Source organism: Thunnus maccoyii, chromosome 4, assembly GCF_910596095.1.
Source record: "Thunnus maccoyii chromosome 4, fThuMac1.1, whole genome shotgun sequence".
Lineage (NCBI taxonomy): Eukaryota > Metazoa > Chordata > Actinopteri > Scombriformes > Scombridae > Thunnus > Thunnus maccoyii.
The window spans coordinates 8564429-8577758 of NC_056536.1; the positions used below are offsets into that span (position 1 = coordinate 8564429).

General features: G+C 42.4%; 1 protein-coding gene across 1 annotated transcript in view; it reads right to left on the reverse strand.

The window, feature by feature from the left end:
- agrn (agrin) overlaps nt 1-12716 on the reverse strand; it is a 255636-nt gene extending 242920 nt beyond the window's left edge. The window contains exons 1-2 of the mRNA XM_042408571.1: nt 12178-12716; nt 10091-10352 (exon numbers count right to left, since the gene is read on the reverse strand). Of these exons, the coding sequence (XP_042264505.1) occupies nt 10091-10352; nt 12178-12378 (463 nt within the window). The 5' untranslated portion in view covers nt 12379-12716. The remainder of the gene's footprint in view (nt 1-10090; nt 10353-12177) is intronic.
- Nucleotides 12717-13330: the final 614 nt, after the last annotated feature.

Consider the following 13330-nt stretch of genomic DNA (forward strand, 5'->3'; position numbering starts at 1 on the left):
CTATTGCTCTTGTGGCTAAATGGGAGCAAATCCCTTCAGCCAGATTCCAAAACCCTGAGGACAGTTTTCCCAGAAGAGTGGAAGCTGTTTCATCAGCATAGTAATGGTCAGTGTTTTAGGAAAGAGACGTTCAACAACCTTGCTTTGTTCAGTTGCCCACATACTTCTGGCCATGTAGTTTATCACCCACAACAAGGCCAAACCAAACTTGTCAGGGCTGGGTCCTGATTCAAAGTAATGTTAACACAAGCTGACATTTAAAACTTTAAACCATGACTTGAGAAGCCTGGAAACAGGGACACCGGCATTATATAATTAGCCTCATTGGGAGGCATATGGATGGTGGTATGTAGCAGGTGCATACCACGAGACAACAGGGAAACATGATAGGTCTAATTTACCAGCATTGGGTCAGTGCATCTTGAGCCCACGTCCATAAAGTGCCAGAATGTGATTAACCTTTAAACCACATTCTTCCTGTTTTTATCCAACCATGACGTATTTTCCATAAAATATAGCTTTTTTCAACATCTGCTTTGAATTAAGTCGCCTACTCTCATCTCCCAACCCTGAGATTTCTGTTGTCTGAGACTCTCAGACTAATGTCAGTTCATTAAAGGCCAGAAACATGTTTGACAAAATGAAAAGAATGAAAAAATTGAAAGAAGTTAGTTCTGCGGAGAAAATCACATCTTAAATACAGCTGGACATTCTTAACACACCCACCTAGCTACAGCTGACTTTATACTGTGTTGGAAAAGCTCAATTACCTGCTTTACATTAAAAGCAGAAAGTTTCAATAGCATTCTGCAAGTACACAAAGTGAAAGTTTTCCAGTAGAAAAGTTTATCAAAGAAGTCCCTAATGTATCCTACAACAAAAAGGATTTACAGGGCAGAAAAACTTTTTTCATTTTCTTCCCTTGTTTTCTCTTGATCTGAGACACTATTGAGTGACAGCTGAGCTGACCTAAATACAAATCACACTAGGGCTTCTGCTATCTCCCTGGTGTCCCACCAAAACCCTTTTCTCTAAACCTGATGTTTTTGGCGTGTTGACAGTAAGTAGCCGCACTTGCCACAGCAGCTGCCCTGCTTCAGAAATGTGGTCCTAGAGCAGGAATTTTGTCACGGATCCAGTTCCCCAGAGGGAGCCCAGATCTCATGCAGACTGCTGCTCTGAGCTCTTTATGTCTGGGATAGAAGAGGGAGGTTTCCGGGTCACTGTACATCCAAGTCCCTGCCCAGAGCCTCCCAAAGCAATTCCACTTTCCTCTTCTTAAACTAAAGAAGAGTTTAATTGGGACTTTGACACCAGCTAACTGTACACCCCTCTTCTAAAATATAGAGGCTTCAAAACATGACTGTTTCTCAAACACTGATTTTTTGAGAGACCTTGATCCAACCACAGCTGGAAAAGGTGCCACGTTGGAGACCTTGCAAGGCAATTTAAGAAATACTTAAGCCGAAGGCTATGTTCTGCATGAACTTTCACATAAGAAGCATCAAAATATTTCATATGTCTTTTGCCCTTAAGGTAGTAAGCTAAGAAGTACACCAGGGTCCAGTGCTATACAAGAGACGATACTATATAGACATACAGTATCTTACAAATAAATAAAATCATCTCCTGTTACAAGTATAAACTAATAAATTACAACAGTAAATGTGTTGTGTTTACTTCTTCACAGGATATAAAGTATATTTAGACAGGTTTGATGTTACAAAGTATGTCTGTGTGTACACTGTGGACATGTTAACGTGACAGGCATGTCACTACATGTAGGTGTCTTTGCGCACTATCAATACCATCTATGATTCTTATCAGCATGTGAGTGATACACTCCTGCTTCAAGCTGGGATTCAAGCCAAGGTGAACAGACTGTGGTTAAGTGGTCCGTTCCTCCTTTGCTCCCTTCCATCTTTCATGGCTTTTTCATTTCAGAGCCCTTTATCGCTATGCCAAGCAGGCTCTCCACTCCCGCATTTTTAATTAAAATCGAAAATGTGCAATAACTCTGGAGACTCCGGGCTAGCTGGCAAACAGGTCCATTGGTTTTGTTTCTCCCTTCAAGCCTTTGTTGCTTATTTCATCAAAGCCTTCCATCAAGCCTTTCCATTTGTCCAATTCTGTTCACTTCAGTGTACAAATGCTTTGACATACACCATGCAGTGTACACAGATTTACCAAGGGTGCACATTTTTAGAAAAGCACTACAGCAAGTGAATTGACTCTCACTCTTAAACTATAGCCTAATCCATTCAAGGACCCTGAGAAAAATCCAATCCTCAAAGTCAGTCTTCTTGACTTCCCATGACTCCCTGAAGACAAAAGGCTGCTTGTGTAGACATGGACGGGATAAAGACCCTGGTGGTTTAGTTCAGTCACCTGGGCGCGGCTGGGAGTGTTCACACACACTTTCCAGATCCACAATAAAGAGCTCTCCATCTACCCTTTGGAATTACCCATAAGCTGTATGTTTCTTTACCTGGGAAAGTCAAACATATCGTAGATTGTCACGTTCCACTGTGCAGTAGTGATATTTTAATCCTTCTCTAGAATTTATTGGTAAGATTAAAACATGAGCAGGTGGTAGCAGAGCCTAATATTTAAATTACAAGGCAGCAAACTTAGGCTTCCAATAAACTCAGAGGAAATTATTACACTTACATGACTTAAAATTAACCTTCAGGGAAAACAAGCAGATGCTAAATCAGAGAGCAGAGGGAGCTATATATTTAAAGTGAGAGGCAACTGTTTTCATCATATAGTAGCGAAACTGATCACGAGGCTGGCCACTTTTGCTAAAAAAAAATCCTTGGAGTAAACCTGGGCTGTCATATCAACACACTTTCAACATCACATAAGTATCTTCCAGGGCTTTGAGTCACTGATTAACTGTAGCTGTAAGATGACCCCTGCGTTTTGCAGAAAGTCTTTCATTGTTCTTGAAACAAGGGAGTCAACTGCCACGTGGATGATTGGCATTTGCGATATGAAAAATTGCAAGTGGATACCATGGCTAAAAAACAAACGTGTTCACTCCTCTCCACTTTGCCCTTATCTTTCTATCATTATCTCCTCACATATCAAGGTGAGGAAGGAGGAGGCAGCCAGGTAGAAGCTTGTGCAGGTTAGGAATTCCAGCCGATTCTGGGCCTCCTCCTTGCACAAACAGTGGGAAAAAAGCTTCACATTTTCCAGGAGGCCAAGTCTCACTCACTGAGGGAGCACTGGAGGAGAAGGAAGAGGGAGTGGGGGGGACTCAAACAGTCATCCCACATCCCACCCACCCCGAGGAGCATTCCACAGGACTGTCTGCTTGCCCATCATTAAGCAAGACCACCTGCCGGCAAATCAGGACCCCCATCATGTTCACAGCAAGCCTGGCTAACCCCATTACTAGTGAGCCTCTGGACTGCTGTACACACAGATCATAAAGAGTCAGTGGTATGTTAAGCAGTAAAATACTGCTCATTAACATCTACAAGGACTTTTGATTGTCCAACCAGCGCGGCACACTAGCTGCACTCGGTATTACATATTCATAAACGGACAAAGAAATGATCTTTGATGCAGCTGTTCCATGACGATGCACTGACTTCTGACTGGCTCATCTCTCCCCTAGAAAGAGACAGATAAAAAAATGGAAGGAGAGGAAGAGATCAAGACAGAAGGAAGAAACAGCCCTTTGTTGCTGTTCTTCATCAGGGCCTTGAGGGAAAGACTCTGGCATCAAGTCATCAAGAGCTGAAACAAAAGCAGCTGACAAACAGAGCAAGACAGATAAGATCTCCCGGTACACTCAACACTTCTCCATCAAGAGAGCCTTCCTCTCCTCCAAACCCCCAACGCCTTCTCCCTTTGTTATCATTAACTCAGCACTGAGAAAAACAAAATGGAAATCATAATAAACACAGCTAACACTTTTTTTTTATCGTTTGAGCTCTTTGCCAAAATCTGGAGGATGATTCTCTTCAGCCTTAAATTGACCCCCTACATCCATTTTTTCAAAACCGTGACTGTGTTTTCAAAGACACAGCAAATAACTCTGATTCAGACACATTATCTGTTAACGCTCTGCAACGGCACACACCGCAGTAACGTTTCACTAAATGGTGGCTGGACTACCAAACAAAGGAAGAGATTCGGTCCCTCTGCTTATCGGCCCCTGCAAGGTGCAAATTCAACAACAACACAGACGTGGTTCATTTTGAGTGTAAGAGTCATACTTTTTTGTTATTTCAATTTCTTATTTCAACCATAGAAATGCCTCTAAATAAGCAACTAAGTAGAGATAAGGCATCGGGAAAGAGAAAAGAGGGCATTCTTTTGCGTGGTAAATATGGCGTTACAGTATTTTAAGGGATGGTCCCACTGCAAGTGTTTACTGGGATCTTGTAAACACTGCTCTGGGAAGGGCCGCTGTTTGGCAGATGAAAGCCTATAACCAAGTGATCGCACACATGGATTGAGTGGCCCTGAAGTGCCACCGCCCAGTGCGAAGAGCACTGGAGTAGGAAGAGTGTGAAACATAAAGCCTGAGGGCATATATCTTCACACAGCGCTGATCTGAACTCAAACAAATATGCCATGGCAAACACAACATCCCTCACATTCCTTGTCCTTACATGTACAAAAATTCCTCTGTTTTTGCTGCGTTGTAAATTACTCTTCAGTGTTGGAAATTAATTTTTTCTTCCACTTCCACTTCTTCCCCTTTGGCTGGTGGATTCTAAATTTTACCAGCCACCATTTTCTAATCACACTTTTGTGTAATGTTTGTCTTGCTTTAAAAAAGAAAACTTTTCCCATAAAAAAGTATTAATTTAATATTTATTCACTTATGGTTATCCATTTTTAATTCTCTCTCCCTCACACACACTCTTCAAATGCACAAAAACACACAAATGGCCACACAATGGTTCATGTCGTGCACACAGCAGCAATGACTGGAACACACATGCTTAAACTAAACGATATGAACTGCAGCAGAGACTCGCCGTCAACCGGTAACATTACAGCACGTCTGCTTCCGTTGCAGGGAGGTTGAGCAAATTCACCAGCGTTTGACCGGTGGCCGTTGCTAGTTTCCATCCCTTCTCATCTTATTGTCTTTCATGTCTCTGTTCTTCTCAAAACTCTCTGTGGCAAGGAGCTCACACTAACCCTTTTTTTTCTTCCACCTCAGACAATGCGCCTCCCCACCTAGCTTTCTGCCAGGCATTCCTGAGTCTATCCTAGCTATCGAAAATGTCAAGAATGAGGAGAAAGCAGAGGAGGGTACAATGAGTACTGCGGCAGGTAGAGTCTTGTCTCGCTGCTGACATCCCGCAGTCTTCCGAGGGTAGTGGTTGCACAGAACGGATGGGATCTGACTTGACTCTTTTAATTAAAACTCTGTACTGGAACAAGCCTCAAAGCTCATTCTCCACCGGATGGAGGAATGCCAGCTAATTATCAGGGCCGATTTCACTCCCCAAAAAACAAATACAGATTTCATGGTGGGGCTGAACCAGACATTCGTCCCTGGATATTACCTATTGGTTGGTCAGTGCATGAGACACCCCAGAGTCTTCCTAGGAAAATGTTTAAAGTTTAATCCTTTCAACAAGATCTCTAACTTTTACCTGATGACTTCTTGAAGTATTTCCTTACTGCTATTCCTTCAACTGTAAGGCAATATGAGAAAATCAGGTTATGTGAAGTAAACCCTCTTCAAATACAAAGCCCCGAAACAAAAAGGGCACATTCTAGACAGTTTGTCAGAGCCAAGAAACTCCCCTTTCCACAACAGGAGTTCCAAAAGAAGAAAAGGGGGCTGAATAAAAAGGTTACCAGTGCAGTGTTTCGTGCCTGGACAGACAAACAGAGGAAGTTTTATGTGTATGCCAAATGCAACTTAACACTGCAAACAAGCTCCATCCATTGGAACATCCTGCCACCCATAACTGTTCAGAGGAAAGTACCCATATAGAGTATAGACCCTACAACTCTGAAACAGTGATTGTCCCAGAAAGCCGTTAGCAAGATGATTTGTGCTCTGATTCATTTCCCCCAGTGCTAAGTGTTAGATTCAATCTTTGAACGGCTGCCAACATTGTCAAGCACCAGTAAAAGTTAAACAGCAGCAAGCTCACTGCTCAGTGGCATGGGGGCACAGGCTGCTACAGTCTCATAGTCATGGTGATTGCTGAGATTTATTAGTCATAGCTGTGTGGTTCGTCTCTTACTTCCGGTACGCGGCACAGCTGCAAACCGCATCCAGGCACTCTGTTTCTGTCTGTTCGATGTTTTGTGTTTAGAGTTTGTTTTGTCTTATGTGAACACCAAAAAATATGTTTTTCCCCACAGTCGAACTTATGCACACGTGGATTGTTGGTTTCCTGTTACTGTATGTGGACTACGGTGGCAAGAGCAACAGACACGCCATGTGTCAATATGGACTGGGGTGTGGGGGACATTCGCCCTGCTCTCGTATAAAACAGAGAAACCTTGCTTGAAGTAAGATGTTCAGCAACTCAGGGGACTGCACTGGATCATGGCTCATGCCTGACACAGGCCTTCTAGATCATATTCCCCAGACGTCTGTGAGTAAGATACACAAGGCCACCGCTCCCATCTATGATCCTCACAAACTCGAGGTCCATAAACAACAAAATGGACAAGCCAATGGTTGACAGAAACTTGGCTACACTCTTCAATACCAGACTCCACCTGTGAAATCTTTTACTTTGGTAGGAGCAGACAGAGATATCAGCTCTTCTAAAAGCAAAGGCGGCGGGATCTATGTCTATATAAATGATTAGTGGTGTCGTCAGTACACAGTGAATGACAGCATTTGTGACAATGAGATCTTGTACCTGACTCTGAGACCATTCTACCTGCCCAGGGAATTTGGATGCATGCTGCTGTTTGCTGTATACAAATAGCAAAGCCATGCAAACAGCAGCTACTGTTGCAGACTGTGTTCACATGCCACAACAACAACATCCACAGGAACCAGGAATTGTTGTTGGGGATGTGAACCATTGCAAATTGGACATAACAATTCCGGGATTTAATCAATATGTGAAGGAACAAACAAGGAAGAATAATATGTTGGACAAATGCTTTGTAAATGTGAAGGGAGCATGTGTGTCAACGATAAAACCACCGATAGCTAACTCAGATCATAATGTGGTTCATTTTGTACCAACTTATAAATCTCAATTGAAAAGCAGTAAACCAGAGAAAAAGTAATCAGTGTTTGGTCATCTGACGGTGTAGAAAAAACTTAAAGCATGTTTTGATTGTACTGAGAGGAGTTTCATCATGGCTCCTTGGATGAAATATCAACAGTAATAACAGACTACATAGACTTTTGTCTGTAGTCAGTGATACCAACCAAGGAGATAAAAATCTATCCAAACATAACTAAGGATGTTAACATACTAAGAATTTGAGGAGGATTGCCTTCAAGAACAGGGACACGAGAGAATCAAAGCATATAGAAAAAGATTTAAATTACAAGAGGCAAAGAGGACACACAAGTTACAATTAGAAAAGGCTTTTAAAAGTAACAATACCAAACACTTATGGGACACTATGAAGGGGATGACTGGGCTGTCAACCACTTAGACAGCATTAGCGGCAGATAATGAGGCAGAGTTTGCAAATCAAATGAACAATTTTCACTCTAGGTTTGATAAAGGAAATAATTCAGATTGCGTTGTTAACATCCTTAATTCAGCTGTGTCTGTGCAGTCAGATAGAGCTGATGTTTCTGTTGAGCAGGTGAGGAGCGCTTTTAAACATTTAAATCAGAGGAAGGCCACAGGACCAGATAACCTCCGTGCATTTATTCTCAAAACATTTGCAGCTGAGCTTGAACCTGTGTGGCTATTTTTCAGTGTTTTATAGACACTCAGATAATTCCTGAAATGTGGAAGACCTCACATATAATACCTCTTCCAGTGATTATCGTCCTACAGCCTTAACCCGTATTGTTATGAAAACCTTAGAAAGGTTCAGCAGCTTACCAAGTCTGTAGGTGACAAACTGGACACTCACCAGTTTGCACATAAGCGGAATTGTAGATGATGTTACACATCACAGAAGATGCAGTTATAACATTGATACACCTAATATTGAAGCATTTAGACAAGCCTAAAACTACAGTTAGGGCTCTTTTCTTGGATTTTATATCTGCATTCAACACAATTCAGCCAGAGCTCTTACTGGCAAAGATGATTCAAATGGAGGTTAATCCTCATCGGATTCAGTGGTACCATTCATTTCTTACAAATAAAGTACAGGTAGTTAATCAGACATATTCAACTCCTATTGTTACTAACTCATGAGGACCCCAGGGTGGTGTGAGCTCACCTCTACTCTTCACACTTTACACAGACGATTGTAAAACTGATGGTCCAAATACATTTCTGTTGAAGTTTTCAGATGATACCACACTGTTGTCTTTGTAAGGCACTGAAGATGATCTTAGTATTCATCAATATCGTATGGATAGATTAGTAGAGTGATGTGATGAGAATTCACTTATTGTTAATCCAACAAAGACACAAGAAACAATTTTGGGTCTTCCAGTGAACTCGGATCCTCCACCAGTTACTGTCCATAACACACGGATTGAACAAGTTTCCTCCTATAAATATTTGGGCATCTGTGTGGACGCTGCTTTATCCTGGAGTGCACATATAGATTATATTTGCAGCAAGGTACAACAACGCGCTTACTTTCTTAGGAGATTAAGGTCATTCGGAGCAAACAAACAGATCCTGTTATTGTTTTGCCAATGTATAATACAGAGTGTTATGCAGTATGGAACCAGTGCATGGTACAGTTGTCTCTCTGTTCAGCTTAAAGCTCGACCGGTTTGACCGCTGCCTATCTGAGATTATGGGTGAACGTTCGAGTTGAGTTTTCAAGTTGCATATACTAGAATGTTGTCTCTGGCAGGTAATGTTAACAACCTCGCTCATATTTTTGTCATCAAACAGAAGATTTAGAGTCCCACAGGCTTCAACTGTACAGACTGCAGAACTTTTTTTGTTACTCAGTCTGTCAAACTGTTAAATCAGAGTTTCTAAGTAGGCCTCCGTGTTCCTGTGTGGGCTAAGCACTGAATGTTAAAGGGAGAGACTAAATTGATGCACAGCAGCCACTTATTAGTAATGTCTGATGTAATATATGTTGGAGTATTTGTTTTGTTGCTTGGTTAAATGTGTTTTGCTATTTATGTGAAACAGTGGACATCTTGGGATGCAAGACAAATTTCAGAAGAATATTCTGATAATAAAGTGAAGTCAGACCAAATAAAAGCCTGACAAATAACTACTCAACCAAAAAATGACTCAGAGGAATAAAAGTATTGAATTGCTGAAGTTCGGGTGTGTAGATCGATAGTATAAACAACCATAATGTTTAACATACATCTCTCATCTCCACTTTTCCCCATGCAGTAAAGCAGTAAAGCATTTCATGTTTATTTTAACAGTGAAGTTAAAACAGTGAGAATCTCTGGGTCAGTTGTAAAAAGTGTGAGAACCCGCGTGTCCCTGTAAAGCTCTTACACCATGTGTTATGTGTGTAAGTGTTACAGATGTTCACCCCTGATGTCATAAAATGGCCCAGCTACGAGGTGCAAAGGTCAGGAGTCATCCTTTAACTATTAAACCCCTGTCCCTAAGGTGTTTATCAGACACACCCACCTCAAGGCTACACTGGATCGGAGCTTCACCATGGCAACAAAGCTCATGAAATGACTCAGGTGTCCTTGTTTCATGTGCTGAGAAACTTCAGCCATGTGAGCCTTAGGTTATGTTATTTCAGCAGCCACCAGTGTATGAAATCCTTGCTGCTCTAAGTGATTTACAATTACTGTGAGTCTTCAATCCACAGCCTGGATCCTACACTAAATTTCTCACACTCAATATGGAGACAAATCGCAGACAACTGACTGATTAAATAGCAAATATACCCCTGATTAATTGCTATATTAATTCCCATACGTGGTTGTTGTTCTTACTCCCGACACTGTGTGTTCCATCCCGTACAGAACATAAGACAACACAACAAACTGGCTGCTTACCTTCCACACAGTGCTCCACGTCCTCCAGGTTGCGCAGGGTAATCCTCATCAGACTTGAGTTGAGCATAAGTTCGTTCTTGTGTTCTGGCCCCATGGACTCCGGGGCAGGATTGAGAAAGAATATGCGAGTGTCGCCCGTGGCTACTTGATTGTCGCAGATCCCGGGGTTGCCAAAGCCGCCGATCATCAGCTTGTTGCCGCCATCCAGGAGAATTTCACGGTTGACTTGACCCTTCCCTTTCAAGTAGCGCCACACCCTGACCTTTAGCCAAATGACAAGAGACAGTGCACTTATTAGCGTTATGTCAAAACTGAAAAATATACATTTTCAGGTATACACTGTTAAATTAGATTTGATTCATTCAACATATCAGAACAAATATATATAAAAATGTCATACACTGTGACAAATACATATTCATTTAGAATATGGAGGATAACACAATAAAGCTAAAAGTTTGCTGGTCCTGATGCTGTTAGAGACTGGGGGCCCCTATCCAGCCCTGGGCTATCTGAATCATGGTATCCTTCAGTGGCAACCTCCGCGAGCATGCATGTTTTTGAGATGACAGGCTGGTGTTTCTCTGATCTCATTGTTCAAATCTTTACCAAGAATGTTCTTTACACCTGTGCTGCCAAAATATCCACTGACATGGAATAACAGTGACTCATATGTGATTCTTTCTACCGGAATAAATCTCATACCAAGATCCCATATACAGCTTTTGTCTAGCCACAGGAAAAACGTATGTAAAACACTTCACGCAACCCTAGATAGTGCATTACAGGAAATGCAGCAAAGTCTGCTTTATGCATAGTCATGGGAAAGCTCGCCCCTTCTGCGACATGTTAGCTGTCTTGATTCATTTCAGCAGTTGGTAGTGGTTTCCAGAACAGGAGCCGTGTGCCTCTAATCTACTCCACTCATTCACCGGGAGACGGGAAGCAAGTGGGCGCTGAGGAAAAGAACAGCGAAAGAGCTGACCAAACACCACTTGTTTATTTTCACAGATTATAGAGTGGTCTACCACAAGTCCGTGATGGTGCAAAAGTTTCACAATGAATGGCCGTAGCATGAGGACGGTGGACGGCTGCTTCCTGAGTGAAAATTTGCTTCCTGAGTGGCAATTTGCTTATTTGTGGAACGGTGGATGTTTTCTTCACCATGTGCTATTATGTGGTTGATTAGTCAGAGACGTAATGTTCCTTTGATATAAACAGAATTGGAAAATGTGCAGTTTCAAGTCTATCACACGCAGGTCTCACATGAGTGACTAATAACAATGTAATGCATGACTACACATCTTTATTACCTCGGGCACATGCACCTTGTGGCACTTGTCAGTGCTTTCTATTGAGAAAAAAAATCATGTCATTGTCTCTTACAACCTTATACAATCACAGTAACACTTTTTGGGTGCTTTATTGTTTCAGTAGTTCTTTACAATAATATTAAGTAATCAATATTTTAATTTTAATTACAGTAATTACATGTTATGGACTTTTTAATCCCCATGGGCATCACTGTTATATCCAAAATCATTCGTTTTCAAAAGGCAGCACCTCCTCTAGTTAATAAATCATTATTCGGAAAAGGATCTTTGCAGCCACTGGCGAATGTTAAGCTGCAAGTTCTCAACATTCATTACTAGAAATCAAGTGAGAGATGCAGCCAGGGGCCAGTGAGGGGACAGTCTCCTGCTGCAACATGTTTGGGATGATTACATGGTCGGTTAGGCCTCCCTTGTAGCTATGTAATTGGCAAGTGGAAATAAAAAACACCATCCCTATCTATTTCTGAGGGCAAAGTGGATTCACTGTCTGTCCATGTAACCGCTGCTACATGCGTCTGAGTTTGTAAAAAAAAAAAAAAAATCAAGCAAGCTGTTGATGCCTTTGAGAGAGTTAAAAGACAAATGGCCTCCATCAGCTACACGAACGTAAAACTATTAAGTGATAATGTGACTTCTAATAGTGCACATTAACCGCCGTGGTTGTTTTCGTGCAAGTAGCAGGTGTATTTTCCTTGAGGCAATGCATTCTTGCGGTCACTTGATCGTTTCAGAAACCACATGAAAAACACTTACCTTGCAAGAATAGGTATTATGCACCGGGTCCATGTTAATAATTTCGTCCACTGTGCCGGTCAAAACTATGTTGGCCTCCTCTTCCCTGTCCTCCAAGTCTTTCTCCGGGCAACTTGCGGTGCAGCGCTGCAACAGAGCCGCGAGCAGCCCCGCTAGGAGCAGCGCTGTCCGGCCGGCCCGGACTGTCCGCTGGGAGCCCATGACCACCACACGGATGTAACCCCAAAAGTTAACTTTCCTAGAATTAAAATTTACCGCCCGGGGCGTCCGAAAACAAAAGTTAAAACTATTGCGTTAATTTTTGCGCCGAGCCTCCTTTCCACAACTTCCCTACGGACTACCAGTGTCTCTTTCACTCCGCAGCCCAGCTCCCCGCATCTGCAGCCCGGGTTAAAAATCCCTCTCTGCCGCCGCCGGCTGGGAAACTAGAGGGGAAGAGAGGAAGGAGGAGGAAGGAGGAGGAAGGGGCAGGGATCTCTCTCTTCAGGAATGCAACTGCACTTCTCTCTCCCCCTCTCTTTTCCTCTGTCTCTCTCACACACACACACACACATCTACTGTGACGCTGCTGGATTTGCATGCAATCTGAATTGCTGATCCCACAAGTGAGGGTGGTAGTGGTGTGGGTGAGGCGGGAGGGTTGGAGGGTTGCGCGCTGGGATGCTTGCAGAAAGTGGCTGTCCAACGCCGCCCCCAGTCGGACAGACAGTATCCTTACCTCCGGTCCCCATTAGCAGCCACGCCAAATGCACAAAGCATGAGTAGGCAGGGATCATATGTTTTCCTCTAAGAAGTTTCTCAGCAGTATGGATTGTAAATCCCCAGTGTGCAGGGGATGTGGTCACTTGCAAATCTTTTTGCCTCTAAATGATGTATTTCATGATGGATTTTATAACAGACAAGGAACTCAACAACCCTTAAAGCTCATAGTTTGTTGTCTATGTTAATTCATGTGTCACATTCAAGAAATAATAGTACATTGTCATCAGATATTGCTTCACGTTACCCCCAGTTTAGAAGCGTTTTTAGCCTATATGGTTTGATGCCACTGACTCCCTTCAGACCCTCAAGGCAGAAGGAAGTATATCTCAGATTCTTATAGCTTTAGGAACATTTTACCCCTGACATGAGTTAAATTTGACTTTTAAAAGAA